The 13326-nt window shown below is 37.0% G+C and overlaps 1 protein-coding gene and 1 long non-coding RNA gene across 2 annotated transcripts; both read left to right on the top strand.

Annotated features, from left to right (window-relative positions):
* The first annotated feature begins 1972 nt into the window (after window positions 1–1972).
* Window positions 1973–3052, top strand: LOC131310893 (uncharacterized). Its single transcript, XM_058338152.1, has 3 exons — window positions 1973–2408; window positions 2540–2645; window positions 2834–3052. The coding sequence occupies exons 1-3, from the start codon at window positions 2340–2342 to the stop codon at window positions 2917–2919; spliced, it is 261 nt and encodes an 86-aa protein (XP_058194135.1). The 5' UTR covers window positions 1973–2339; the 3' UTR covers window positions 2920–3052.
* A 514-nt stretch (window positions 3053–3566) lies between these two features.
* On the top strand, window positions 3567–5178 carry LOC131310894 (uncharacterized). Its single transcript, XR_009195333.1, has 2 exons — window positions 3567–4137; window positions 4673–5178. It is a non-coding gene; the product is annotated as an uncharacterized LOC131310894 (long non-coding RNA).
* The last annotated feature ends 8148 nt before the right edge of the window (window positions 5179–13326 follow it).

Here is a 13326-nt window from a genome sequence, read left to right as displayed (position 1 = left end):
TACTAGATTATGGCGTTGATATAAGAGTTTGTGGTTATATAATGAATACTAGTGATATTTAGCACAGAAGAATACTATGATGAGTTTTTAAACTTTTTATCGGAAAATTAATCACCTTTAAATATGAAAATGATATTTGCACTTCAAAAATTGATGTTGGCACTCTAAAATCTGTGTAACACCAAAGTCATTTTTCTTTATTTTTTTGAGTGTCTGCATGATTGCATCAATTTTTGGAGTGTCAATATCATTTCCCTTAAATATAGAGCATCCCTCCATTTATATGGAAGATACAAACTTTTCAAGATAAACAACATGAAACTAAAATCTGGAAAAGGGTACTCTTGCAATGTCGAAGCAGTTCCGGAGACATCTATAAAAACACTTTAAATTTCAATCTCATAGTTTCTGATCAAATTTTTATGATCCAAACCGTTCAATGTGTGCAGAATGTGATTTTAAAAGTGTCCGCGAGAAATTAGCAAAAAATATGATCGGAAAGTGCTTGTTTTGAGCATTTTTTAATTGAATCGTTCATCAAATCTGAGCTAAAAACTGCTCAGATCAAGCCCGTTCCGGTCATTTATTTTGCTGATTTCTAGCGAATATTCTTAAAATCACGTTATGATTATATTGAGCGGCTCGGATCATGATTGGAAACTATGAAATATTTTTTTAGATGTTTTTATAGATGTCCCCGAAACACCCCAATGTATATATGGTGCATCTTGGTGTGGATTCTACCGAGATCTTGTCGTTATGATCTGAAGTACCGTTCAATTTATAAAGTTCAATCACTTGATGGTTCAAGAAAGAAATTGAGATGACCGGACCGAAGTGTTTTTGGATGGTCCGGATTGAAAATTAATTTTGACTGGTAAAAATTAATTTTGACTGATAAAAATTAATTATTACCGGTCAAAAATTAAAAAGTAATCTCAGCCATTAATTACGCGAATGGATATACGAGATTGTGCAAAACCGTAAAAAACTTATTTGAATAAGTTTCTCTCTATCACTAGACATGCTCTGATGCACATAATGGCAATCTTTTAATAATATAAGAAAAAATGAATTATCAGAATGATTTAAGAAATCAAATGTAGGGCCTAATCTATTTTGATTATGTGGCCGGTTATCTACTTTCGATTAATTATATTTTGAGAATGACTATTTTGTCCAACTAATTCTATAGACTGAACGATTTAGATCCCGAAGACGAGGTCAGAGCCTATACCGAAGTGCACTGCAAATTTGAAATCCGTTGATGAACCACGGGGTTAGCTTGGGGTGATCAAGCTCTGATACTTAAGATGTTTGCTCCATCTTAAAATCTCAAACTAAAAACCTCTTAGATGTTTACGATTCTTTTAGAGCCGATTCATACAGCTAGAGCTTTGCTTTATCTTTAAAAGGGCCTCTTTAGTGGATGGTTGAATTAGTTGATATATACGTTAGGTGACCCGAACACTTGGTTATAAAAAATTGAAGCTGGTATCCTCCACCTTAATTAGCAGCTTCCAATCAGAATCCGCCACATCAATACATACTTGGTTGCCGTCTAAACTTTTTCTCCTCAAAGTCAAAACTATAGGTCATTGAATTAGTTCAATTCATGCACTATAACTAGAAAGGGGTTAGTAGGGACAGTCGCCCTATAAAAAAAAAACTCTACTATTTTATAGAAAAGAAATTCTCGTAAAAATATATATAGAAAATTCTTAGCTCGTATACATGATCGTCCCTGTGTAGTGAAATTTCTGGCTCCGTCTATATAAGCCATTAATAGTGGACCACCTGCACTCTCTCTTTCGATCTCATTCATGGCACTTGAAGAATGTAGGACCCAATTTGAGAAAAAAGAAGGCCACGATGCTGTTTCAAGTGGCTATAGAATTGGCCACGAATATACATACATGTTTGGGTCTTCATCTACAATATTAAGTATATTCTCTCGAAATCAATAAAAACCATATATAGGCGGCCACTAATTTCTCTCTCTCTTATCTCCTGAAAGATGAGGTGAATCCATTGTGCTTGGATTTCTTGCGCTCTTTTGGCCCTTCACTTAGATATCTCTGGATAACGAGACAAACCACGTACTCAATATCGATTCCTCATCAGTCTTACACAAGTCTTCAATTCGCACCTGATCACAAGTTGTGTATTTATATATGAACCACCAAATATATTTCCTTCCTAACTTGCACATATTTTTTTTTCCCCTTTTGTGGATCCGAGCAGTACGTATTTGTTTTCTTTCTTAATTCCATTCTCCAGCTCTAAGTCGGTCCCTTTGCTTTGTCCCTTTGTATATACGAGCTAGTATTAAGGAAACAATGTACTATAAACACGATCATCACCCTTTTCCTTGTTTGCATTGCCACCCACATAGCTACATTCGCATGGTATCTCTCTCTCTCTCTCTCTCTCTCTCTCTCTCTCTCTCTCTCTCTCTCTCTCTCTCTCAGTTTTCATTCGTGAAGGAATTGATATTGTACATCTCCTTCTTGGTCATGTTGCGAAATGAATAATGCAGGTTCAGCATCTTATAGAAAGGTGTTTGCTTCTTCATATGAATCGGGATGAATGCATAAAGGCCCTTGCAGACCATGCTAGTGTTCAACCGCTCGTTACGCTTACCGGTCCCCTCTCTCTAGCTCTCTCTGTACTCACGCGAATGCATGAAAAATATTTAATTTAGAGTTAATTAGTTTTGTGTTGACCGTCATATTTTCGTGCGCTGTAGCATTTTAGTGTGTGTATGTATTTGGAGAATCTTTGGGTTAACCTAACGATTAATTTAGTCCTCTATATCCGTGGATGATGGCAGTGTGGAGAGAGCTACTAAAAGAGAATCAGGACTTCTTTCAATCTTATTTCCATGGCGTTTCTACAAGGCCTTTCAATCGTAAGTAAGCAGAGCACCTAGCTAGCCAGCTTATACTTTTCATACTATTGGCCTTCTTCCTCTTTATCCTTTAGAAAGCCCAAGATGACATACAGACATATATAGTTTGAATGCGCACGGTCTATATATTTTACTGATCAAGAATACTGGATTGCAAACATACATAGTCCCAAAAAACCCAAATAGATAATCAAATAGAATTGGTTTAGGCCAACAGTTGTGCTGGCTCTTGCACACATATTAACTGTGTGTGGACCTCACACTTAACGTGAGTAATTTTGTGTGAAGTGTTTTTGGTTATAATTAATTTTGTTTTAATATGTGTGTTATAGTTTTATTAATTATTTGGCGATAAGCTTTAGCATAGTTGGCACTTCCTACGCTCTACCAATGAGGAGGTCTTCGAATCTCACCTCCTCAACCGGGAAGTGACGTTTCTGCATATGGTGGATCATTCCCAAACTATAGTGGTTTATGAGTTTGTATTAAAAAGTTGAGTGACTTATTTTTTTTGTTCTTATTCAAAAAATATTTGCATTTGTTTGTTTTGCGTCAAACTTTTGTGACTTATTATTTTGTTTCGACGAGAAAAATCGAAAAAGTAAAAAATTTTGATTGAAACTCATAATTTTTTTGAATAAAAAGAAAAATAAGTCAATAAGACAACTTTTTTTTTTACTTATCTTCGTCTTTTAAAAAAAAATTATGAGTTTCGATCAAAATTTTTTACTTTTGATTCCTCTCACCGAAACGAATCAATAAGTCACAAAAATTTGATGCAAAACTAATAAATGTGAATTTTTGTTAAATAAAAACAAAAAAAAATTACTATTGAACTTTTCAATCCAAAATCACCCGGATTGCCCCCTTCTTCCCAGATATACGCTAGTGTCGATTCTCCTCATGATCAAGTGTGACAGTAAAGATGATTACTAGCGGTGTTTTATCTTTCCAATATGATATACTACCTACGTTATGATTTGTTTCTCCCTTTTTTGACTTATACATGTCCCAAGTTAACTACTCAATTTCAAAATTAATAGACTAGATTATGTAAATTTTTAAATCAATAGATCAAATTTGGTTTTCTTAAAAAGTTGAAAACCCGAGATTGGACATACAAATCGGGACGGAGAAAGTATGCCCTTAAAGATAGCTTGCTGTATTTAATTTTCAGGTATACAAATCCATAACAAAACAAAGCTTGCGAGAAGGAAAATTTGGTGGTGACCAACGGGAATTATTATTAATCCTATAATACTCCCTCCGTTCCAAAATAAGTGACCTTTTTAAGGTTTTGTGTCATTTTAAAATGCTTATATCTTTCGATTTATGAAGTTTTATGTAATTTTAAAAACAGTGTTTAATAGAACTAATTAAAATCTATCAAACAAGATCCATATTGCATATTTTTTAACACTCATATTGAAAGATATAAACAATTAAAAATGACACGTTTTTCAAAAAAGGTCACTCATTTTGAAACGGAGGAGTAGTAAAGAAATAATTGAAACAAAGATTGTCGTGATATGTTTCAATTCCTAGCTAGTTAAGAGCTTGTGCACTCTTACAGTAGAGTTTTGGGCCTTTCGTGAAGGTCTCAGAATTTTGGTGTCAAAAAATCTCCAAAAAATACGGAGATTGAAGTTTTTTTTTTTGAACTTATATGGAGATTGAAGTTGATGCTCAGAATGTGGTCCATTTGATTCGAAGCACTACAAATGACAACCATTACCTCTTTGATATTGTGTTCAACTGCAGGTCACTACTCCAACAGCTCGGAATGCCAAAAATCAAGCTCATCTCTAGAGAAGGCAACAAATGCACGGACATCTTAGCGTGTGAAGCCCGGATAGCAAGAGAGAGTTTTATTTCATTTGTTTTGATTCCATATTGTATTAGAACTCAAGTAGCATATGTTAGTAAAGAAGTACGAGTACACGAAAGTCATCTGTATGACTGGTCCAAGATAAAAGTCCATATAATTGGTTTTTACTGTACTAGTAAAGACCATGTGTATATGTAGTAATAAATGCTAGCAGAGTAGTTGTACGTAGTCAGTTTGATAGGTGTGTTACATTAGTCAAGGTAACAGCAGTAGTATGGCAGTGTTCCAATTATATGTTTATACTGTTTGTGTAGGTAATCAGTGATGTAAGCGTCTCCTCCTTACGCCTATTAAAGGAGGGGTTCCCCCATTGTAAAGAACCAAGTTAGAAAGCCAGTCAGTGTTTGCAATAATATTCCAGTCTCTTGTGTTCTTATAATTTCTTGTTGTGTTCTCTCTACGATCCTAACCTACTTAGTGTTTGTACTTACTTCGTGTCTGTAAATTTGGTATCAGAGCCATGTCTTTCATTCTAGCTTAAACCCTCTTCTGGGAACTTTTTTTCCTAAATTACTTCAAATCTTTTCTAAAAGAAAAACTTGAAGTGTATGCTATGTGGTTGCCTTCTAAGGATCCTCCACATCAGAAATTTCATCAACTATTTTGGTTAAAAGAATTTTGTATCAGTGGGTTAAAATACCTTGAGACTTTTGGCTATTGAGCAGTGTGTCTCGATTTATCTACTCTGGTATACAAAATTTTATTAATCAAAATTGGTTGAAGGTCTTTACATTGATAAGAGAAAAGGTTTGATGTACTAAGGAAAAGGAGAACCCAGATTTCTACTTAAAAATGAATCATCTTTTTTCCACCCACTCCTCTACTACGTCATCCTTAGTCCCTTCATGTTCCTCCACCAGTAGAAATTCATCTTCTTCTTCTTCTAATCTTGAATATTTGTATGAGTTTGAATACCTTCCTGATGATAGTAAGGTTCCTCTTACTGATCTCCCTTTCCTAAATCACTATAATGCTTTTGTCAGATCACAAACTTCTATAATAACGACCGCCACCCAACTTTTCTCCACAAAATGCCCAACGTCCGTAAAATAGTATGTTCAAACATCTAAATTTGATCAGTGCTTCATAGCAGCTACAGAAGCTGAACAACTTTTACCTTTGGAAATTCCGATTGATTTGCCTTACCTTTGGCGACAACAAGAATTTACCCATCTTCATTTTAGTGCAATCCGACTTGCTGTTACTTTTCATGGCAGAAAAGGTTTGTCTGTTACTTCCAGACTTGCTCTGGTCAATACCAGGTTTCTACAGTATTAGCACGCATGTATCGCTACAGTCCAAACCACCCTAAATGCTGGAACTGTGATTTTTACCTTCTACCCCAATTTCAACATGCCATTAGCAGATCCTCATCTGCTATCCGCCTTGAAGGTCCAAGTTCAAATTAGTGGTGCCTCCCAAATCTCCTCCACATATGCAGCAACCCTTCACTACCAAATGGCCTATCGTCTTCAAAACCATGCCTTTGACATGTCCTTACCGTCCTCCACAGATGAAGCCATTTTCCTAACAGTTAACGCACCTCACCAAGCCTCTTGTGTCCATGTACCACGACAAATTTCCCGTTCTGAGCTTCTCAAGCTTCTTCCAGAATCTTGGGTTACAACTTATGAGAAAAATCAAAACAAGCCCATACCTGTCCAGTCCTCAAATCCAACTTTCATTTTCAAAACTTGATGGTACAGTGGAGATTTCTTTCCCAAAAGAATTTGTGCCTCAACCTCCACCCATCCTGTCATTTTTCCTTCAAGAATTAACATGTTTGTGGATAGTTCTAGGCCTGGCCCTCCAATTAAATACTTTGATCCCAGTGGCCTTCCAGTCTTCTATTTCAAAAATCCAGAAACAGGTCATTGTTATTTTGATGCCTGTGACTGTGATGAGTGTCTAGAAGACAGTTTCCTAGAAGATGACGAAGACTTTGAAGATCCATGTCCATGTTCCATATGTCCTTCGTCACCTCCTACTCCTTGTAAATCTCCACCTCCTCCTCAACCCCCATCTGATGATGGTTCGTCAAGTCAACCGAGTGGATATTTTATATTCACCTCATCTTCTTCCTAGACTGAAGCAGATTTTCCTCCTTTGGAATTTCATAATTCTCAAGAAAGGACGACCCATCGGCATAAAATTCAGACTCTACTACCATTCTCCCTAATGGTAGTACCAAAGCAGTTTCAGCAACAGAAGCAGCAATGAATTGGCAATCAGCAAATTCTCTGGCTCAGAACAAAATTCTTCAGAGAATTGCTAACTCCCAACAAAATTTGGAGAATGTTGTCCATAAGAAGTTATCAACTTTGGAACTTCTTATCAAAGATTTGCAGCAGAAAATTCAAAATGTTCACCAGGAATTTCTCCAGATTCAACCAAGCATTTTCAGCAGCTTTTTCTCAAAAGGATGCTGAAATGAAGCATCTAAAAAACCAGCTTTACTCACTTCAAGCTCAGCAGTATTCTCAGCAAAAAAGCCCATTTGACATGTTCCCTTCTTCCTCTCAAGAATGTTTTTCTGGGTATCCTCAAATGTCTCAACCATCATCTATAAATCCTACTTCAAGATTTAGTGAGTCCAATATCTTTGGGAGCTCATCAGCTTTTCTTCCTCCACCAAAACTTCCTTTCCCAAAGCCCCAGATAAAACCTGTCCAGCCTCCAACAATTCCGTCTCCACCATCTACATCTACATCTACTCTAACTACCTCTACTCGTTCCAAACCATCTGACTCAAATTCAAAGTCACCCCAGTTAATGGTTCAACCAACTTCTAACCCTTCCAAAAATTCAATCTCCACTCTCCTACATACCTTAGCCACTATACCAGAAGCCCCATCTCCTGAACCAACCATTGAGTCTGAATCGGATACTGAATCCATTGACTTGATACCCATTCCTCATGTTTTCATGATGAATCCAGAAAATACTCCAGAGGAACATGTTGATGATCCTATTATTGAAGAAGGTCCTGAGTTTGATACACCTCCACCTCCAGAAATCCAAACTTTTGATTCCTTCTCACATTCCAATATCCATACCAAAGGTTTCTCCTTTGATAACATTCCCCCATCAAAATGGTTGGATAAGCTTTATGAGATTCATGCTTGGTGCACTGCTGCTATGCTCTCTCCCAATACTACACTAAGTATCGTCATTACTAAGTGTACAGCGAAATTCCTTGGCCGTCTCCGTCAATGGTACTTAGCTCTTAGTGAATACCGACAACTACAGTTCAAACAATTATCAACCCTTGATCAATTTATCTCACTCCTGCATACTGAGTTTCTTGGTGACCACAACAATACAAAAGAGTTTGTTCGAGAAGAATATCTCAGCATGAAGTGCTGTTCATTCGAAAGAAAAGATCTCAAGATTCATTATAACCGGATGTCTCAGAGATTTTATCTTCTCAACGGCATGGATGATGTCAATCTCAAGCAAGTCTTTCTTAATTCCCTTCCTGAACCATTGGGAAATGAGACAACAAGATTACTTCAGACAAAAGGGATGTTGAATGCAACATCTCTTGGTGGTATTTACCAGCACTCTTTGATTGCCTTGAAAAAATTGTGCAATCACGAGAAATTCCTCAGAACTCTTGAAGAACAGGGAAAACTTCTTGGCAAAGCATGCGACCGACCAGACTTATCTATAAAGTGCAAAGACAAGAAGTGCACTTGCCGTCCTTCATACCGGAAGTCCAAACATTTTCAGAAATGGAAGTTCCAATCTCCTGGCAAGTTTTCAAAGTTTCCAAAATCTGGCAGGTTTTCACGTCGAAAAAAATGGAAATTTTTCAAGAAGAAAAAGTTCAGAGGGCAACGAAAGTCTGATCGCTGCTACATATGCGGAAAGAAGGGGCACTATGCAAAACAGTGTCCAAATAAAGCAGAAAGGGACAAAATAGTGAGCTCTTTGGCTCTCATTAATGATGATCTTGAAGATACTGATGTCGAATCTCTGTTTTCCATCGACAATGAAGCAACATATGAAGTAGTTCTTGCATTCACTTTTGATGATTCAGACGATTCATCAGAATCAAGTGACTCTTCTGATGATCCTGACTCATTCCCCTATGAAGTCCAAACAATTGGGTTCTCCAACATCATGCTGGCTCAACCTTTAGCCAAGATCAAAATCTTGCTTGGAAAATATGAGAAACCTATACCAGTCATCGCTTTCTTTGATACTGGTGTAGCAGCCTCCATTCTCAACCCAGCAATCCTCCCCAGATCCTACTGGCAGTCATGTTTCAGACCGTTTACAGTAGCCAATGGAGAAACATTTGTCATCACTCTGATAAGTAAGCCTGTTTCCATTCAACTTTTCCCAGGATACACCATAAAACACCAAGTCTATGGTTCTGATCTCCCAGGAAAAGATTTATTGTTAGGTCTTGATATTTTCCAAAATCTCAGCAAAGTTTCCTGGCTCAAAAAAGGTTTGAAATACAAAAACTACTTGATACCCTGGACCACCCAACCAAATCTATTTTCCATAGAAAATTTCTCCTCCATCAGAGAAGCCATAATCCAAACTTCCTGTGCTGAATATCATTCCCAATTCCTCACCAAATGCTCCAACCCACTTTGAAAAAATCCAGATTTCTTCATTTCTCTTCCCTTTAAGAAAAATGAAGACATTAATCCCACCAAAGCCACCCATCATGGAATGAACCCAGATCACTACCAGCTTGCTCTTCAAGAGCTCCAACAACTCCAATCAGAAGAATTGATTGAGCCCACAACCTCTCAGTGGCATGTGAAGCATTTTATGTGAACAAAAAAACAGAGCAGATAAGAGAAAAGCTTCGCCTGGTTATCAACTACCAACCTCTTAATCATTTTCTGCAGGATAACAAGTTCCCTCTTCCTCGGAGAAGTGTTCTTTTTGCAAACTTGCCTAAAGCTCAAATTTTCTCAAAGTTTGACTTGAAAGCAGGGTTTTGGCAGCTGGGCATCCATCCAGATGATCGCCCTAAAACTGGTTTTTGCATTCCAGATCACCACTTCCAATGGTCAGTCATGCCTTTTGGATTGAAAACAGCTCCATCCTTATTTCAAAAGGCCATGATTCGAGTATTTGCTCCTATTCTATCCTCAACCCTTGTCTACATTGATGACATCCTACTTTTTTCTTCAGATATTGAGTCTCATGTTGTCCTACTACAAATTTTCCATTCCCTAGTCCAAACCCATGGTATCATGCTTTCAGAGAAAAAAATGTTTCTTACTCAACCAAAAATTAATTTTTTAGGGATGCATATCTCTAAAGGTCAATATACTCTCCAGCCTCATATAGCCTCCCAACTTGACCATTTTTCAGATGAAAATCTCACAGTCAAACAAGTTCAACAGTTCCTTGGAATTGTTAACTATATGGCTGATTTTATTCCCAACCTTGCCCAATACCGAACTCCTCTCTCAGCTCTACTAAAGAAAACCCCTCCTCATTGGTCAGCCCTTTGTACCAAAGCTATAAAAGACCTTAAAGCCATAGACAAAACTCTTCCTCCATTAACCATACCTTCAAAGGGGAAGAGAGTCCTTCAGACAGATGCCTCTGATATATATTGGGGAGCAGTTCTTTTGGAAGAAAACACAAATCAAAAGCGTAGAATTTGTGGATACAAGAGTGGTGCATTCTCTCCAACAGAGCTTCATTATCACTCTACCTACAAAGAAATTCTGGCAATCAAAAGGAGTATTGAGAAGTTTGAATTTCATCTAATCGGTCATCATTTTCTAATTGAGACTGATATGATGAGTTTTTCCAGCATGCTCAAGTTCAAACAGAAGCACCTCCCAAAAGCACAGTTACTCAGATGGGCAAATTGACTTTCCAATTGGAGTTTTGATGTTGTTCACATAAAAGGAAAAACAAATGTCCTCCCTGATTTTCTGTCAAGGCTCAAAAAAGAAATCAACCAGTTTTCAAAAACAAAACCACATTCCTTTATTCCTGGTTGCTTTCCCATAATTTTCTGTTTCCATCCAGTTAATTTTTCTGTCCATCTTCAGTGTCATCTTTTAGAGTTAATCCTTCTTTCTAGGTGTGTTCAAATGTGTCAAAACCTTCAACATCTCTGTATTTTCAAGTATGGTCTTGATGAAGGTCCCATAAAAGGTCTACCCTTCCATCCTATCTATCCCTTTCTCACCCAGTTTGAAGTGTCTTACCATAATATCTTTTATTTCAAAAAAGAAGCCTATCTCCTCTTATGGTATTTAGTCGATGTGTATACTATAAGTATCTGTTTTAATAAATCAACAGTCTTGGTCTATCTGGCTCATGCGGTGTTCAATCAAGTTCAACCTCCAGAAGATTTCTTTTTGAAATTTTTTTTGCTTTTTGGAAGCATACCCTACTAGCAACAGAAGATCAGACAAGTTTCCATAGGTCCAGACGAAGACCTCCAATTTGTTTTTTGGACAACTCACAACAACAGATATTTTCCTAATCCTGATGGTTCTATCACTTGGAGAAAGGAGTATCACACTATATTCCTTTCAGCATATCAAGAGTCTCCGAGCATTGAGATCCACAGTGGAAATTATCTGGTCATGACTCAAACACTGTATTCACTCAATGGATTGACACCTGCAGAAGTTTCCTCATCTCTCCTCCATTATGAAACTACAAACTGGAAATGCAATGATACTTATCCGGAAGAATGGCGCCGAAATATTCACTATCTTTTGACCAAGTATCACTTGACTGACAGAGATAAAGAAAGTAGTTCAGATGATCCACAGTGACAATCACGTGCTCATAGCAGCTGTCTCTTTTGTGTGGTGTAATATAAAGTGTAGTAGTATTGTCCTCTTTTTCAGAGAGGGTGAAATTATTAATAAAGAAGTACGAGTACAAGAAAGTCATCTGTATGACTGGTCCAAGATAAAAGTCCATATAATTGGTTTTTACTGTACTAGTAAAGACCATGTGTATATGTAGTAATAAATGCTAGCAGAGTAGTTGTACGTAGTCAGTTTGATAGGTGTGTTACATTAGTCAAGGTAACAGCAGTAGTATGGCAGTGTTCCAATTATAGGTTCATACTGTTTGTGTAGGTAATCAGTGATGTAAGCGTCTCCTCCTTACGCCTATAAAATGAGGGGTTCCCCCATTGTAAAGAACCAAATTAGAAAGCCAGTCAGTGTTTGCAATAATATTTCAGTCTCTTGTGTTCTTATAATTTCTTGTTGTGTTAAATACCTAAGAACTTTGTAGTTGTATCTTTATTTATGTCATGCTTCCCTTTCCAAAAAATCAAAAAAAGGTTTAGCTAGGACAATAGCTGATGGTAAATTTCATGCTAAAGGCCAGTGCCCAATGGTAACTCTTGTATGTCTCGTTTGAACTTCTGTTGTACATAATTCACACTCCCTATAACAAATAATTCACACACTAAAAATACACAATTCACACTCTAAAAATTATTTGTTTTCTACACATAATTTCACATTTAATATGGGTCTTATTTGATAAATCTCGTTGATTAGATTCTAAAAAAATAAATTTTACAATATATATATATATATATATATATATATATTAAAAGATATTGCATTTTAAAATTTATAATGCAAAAAGTAAAATGATATGTCCACATCAGCAGAAGTGATCAACATCAAGGACATGCTTAATATGTTATTCACGCGCATCATGCGGAAGGAAAGTACAATAGAGGATTCGCAAGGGGCAAAACTCTAAAAGTGGGGCTGGCTTGAAATTTCCTGAATTTGGTATAGATTTTGGTAAGGAATGGAGGTGAATTTTGGGTGATTTTTACTCGAATTTGAGTTTGAGTCTAAATTTGGTGAACGAGTGAAGATGCTTTAAAGAGGCTGAGGTTTCGTCCTCGCCTCTTTCATCCCCCTTTTTCGCCACCCCAAAATTACTATTTTACCCCACCCAAACTCAAAACGACATCATTTTTAAGATGGGTATTTAAGGGTGGGTATTGCGTCATGTCGTCTCGTGTTCGTGTCAGAATTTTCTCAACCTTAACCTAACCTGTTTAACTTTTCGTGTTACCATGTCGTGTTTCGTATCAGGAATAGCCGACCCTAATTCACTAATTTCGTGTTGTGTTATCGTGTCATTTCATAATTCTCGCGTCGTGTCGTGTCATCTCGTGTTTGTGTCAGAATTCTCTCAACCCTAACCCGATCTATTTATCTTTTTGTGTTATCGTATCATGTCATATTCGTATTTCATGTCAGAAATAGCTGATCCTAATCCGCTAACTTTGTGTCTTGTTCGTGTCGTGTCGAAAATTCCCACCCCTATGAATATCTAACTAGAATGGGAAAGCAAATAGCCTCTATACTTTCTCAATTCATCATAGAACACAGCACTTCGCTTCTCTCCAAATTAAGTCCAACCAAACGAAGCTACGGAGATTCGAAGAATCACAACGTGGTCGTGAAGAGCAATCGCAGGTCGGCACCACCTCTTTCTTAAACTATATCACGTCCGACCTGTTGTGAACAGGCGCAAGATCACT

Source organism: Rhododendron vialii, chromosome 12a (assembly GCF_030253575.1).
Source record: "Rhododendron vialii isolate Sample 1 chromosome 12a, ASM3025357v1".
In the NCBI taxonomy this organism is placed as follows: Eukaryota; Viridiplantae; Streptophyta; class Magnoliopsida; order Ericales; family Ericaceae; genus Rhododendron; species Rhododendron vialii.
This window is presented reverse-complemented; position numbering and strand designations above follow the sequence as displayed.

Bases quoted from the DNA above. Each gene is read 5' to 3' on its own strand.
- LOC131310893 (XM_058338152.1), top strand. From the start codon at position 2,340: ATGTACTATAAACACGATCATCACCCTTTTCCTTGTTTGCATTGCCAC. The intron at 2,409-2,539 runs GTATCTCTCTCT...TGAATAATGCAG, and splicing joins CACATAGCTACATTCGCATG to GTTCAGCATCTTATAGAAAG. The intron at 2,646-2,833 runs GTCCCCTCTCTC...GGATGATGGCAG, and splicing joins ACCGCTCGTTACGCTTACCG to TGTGGAGAGAGCTACTAAAA.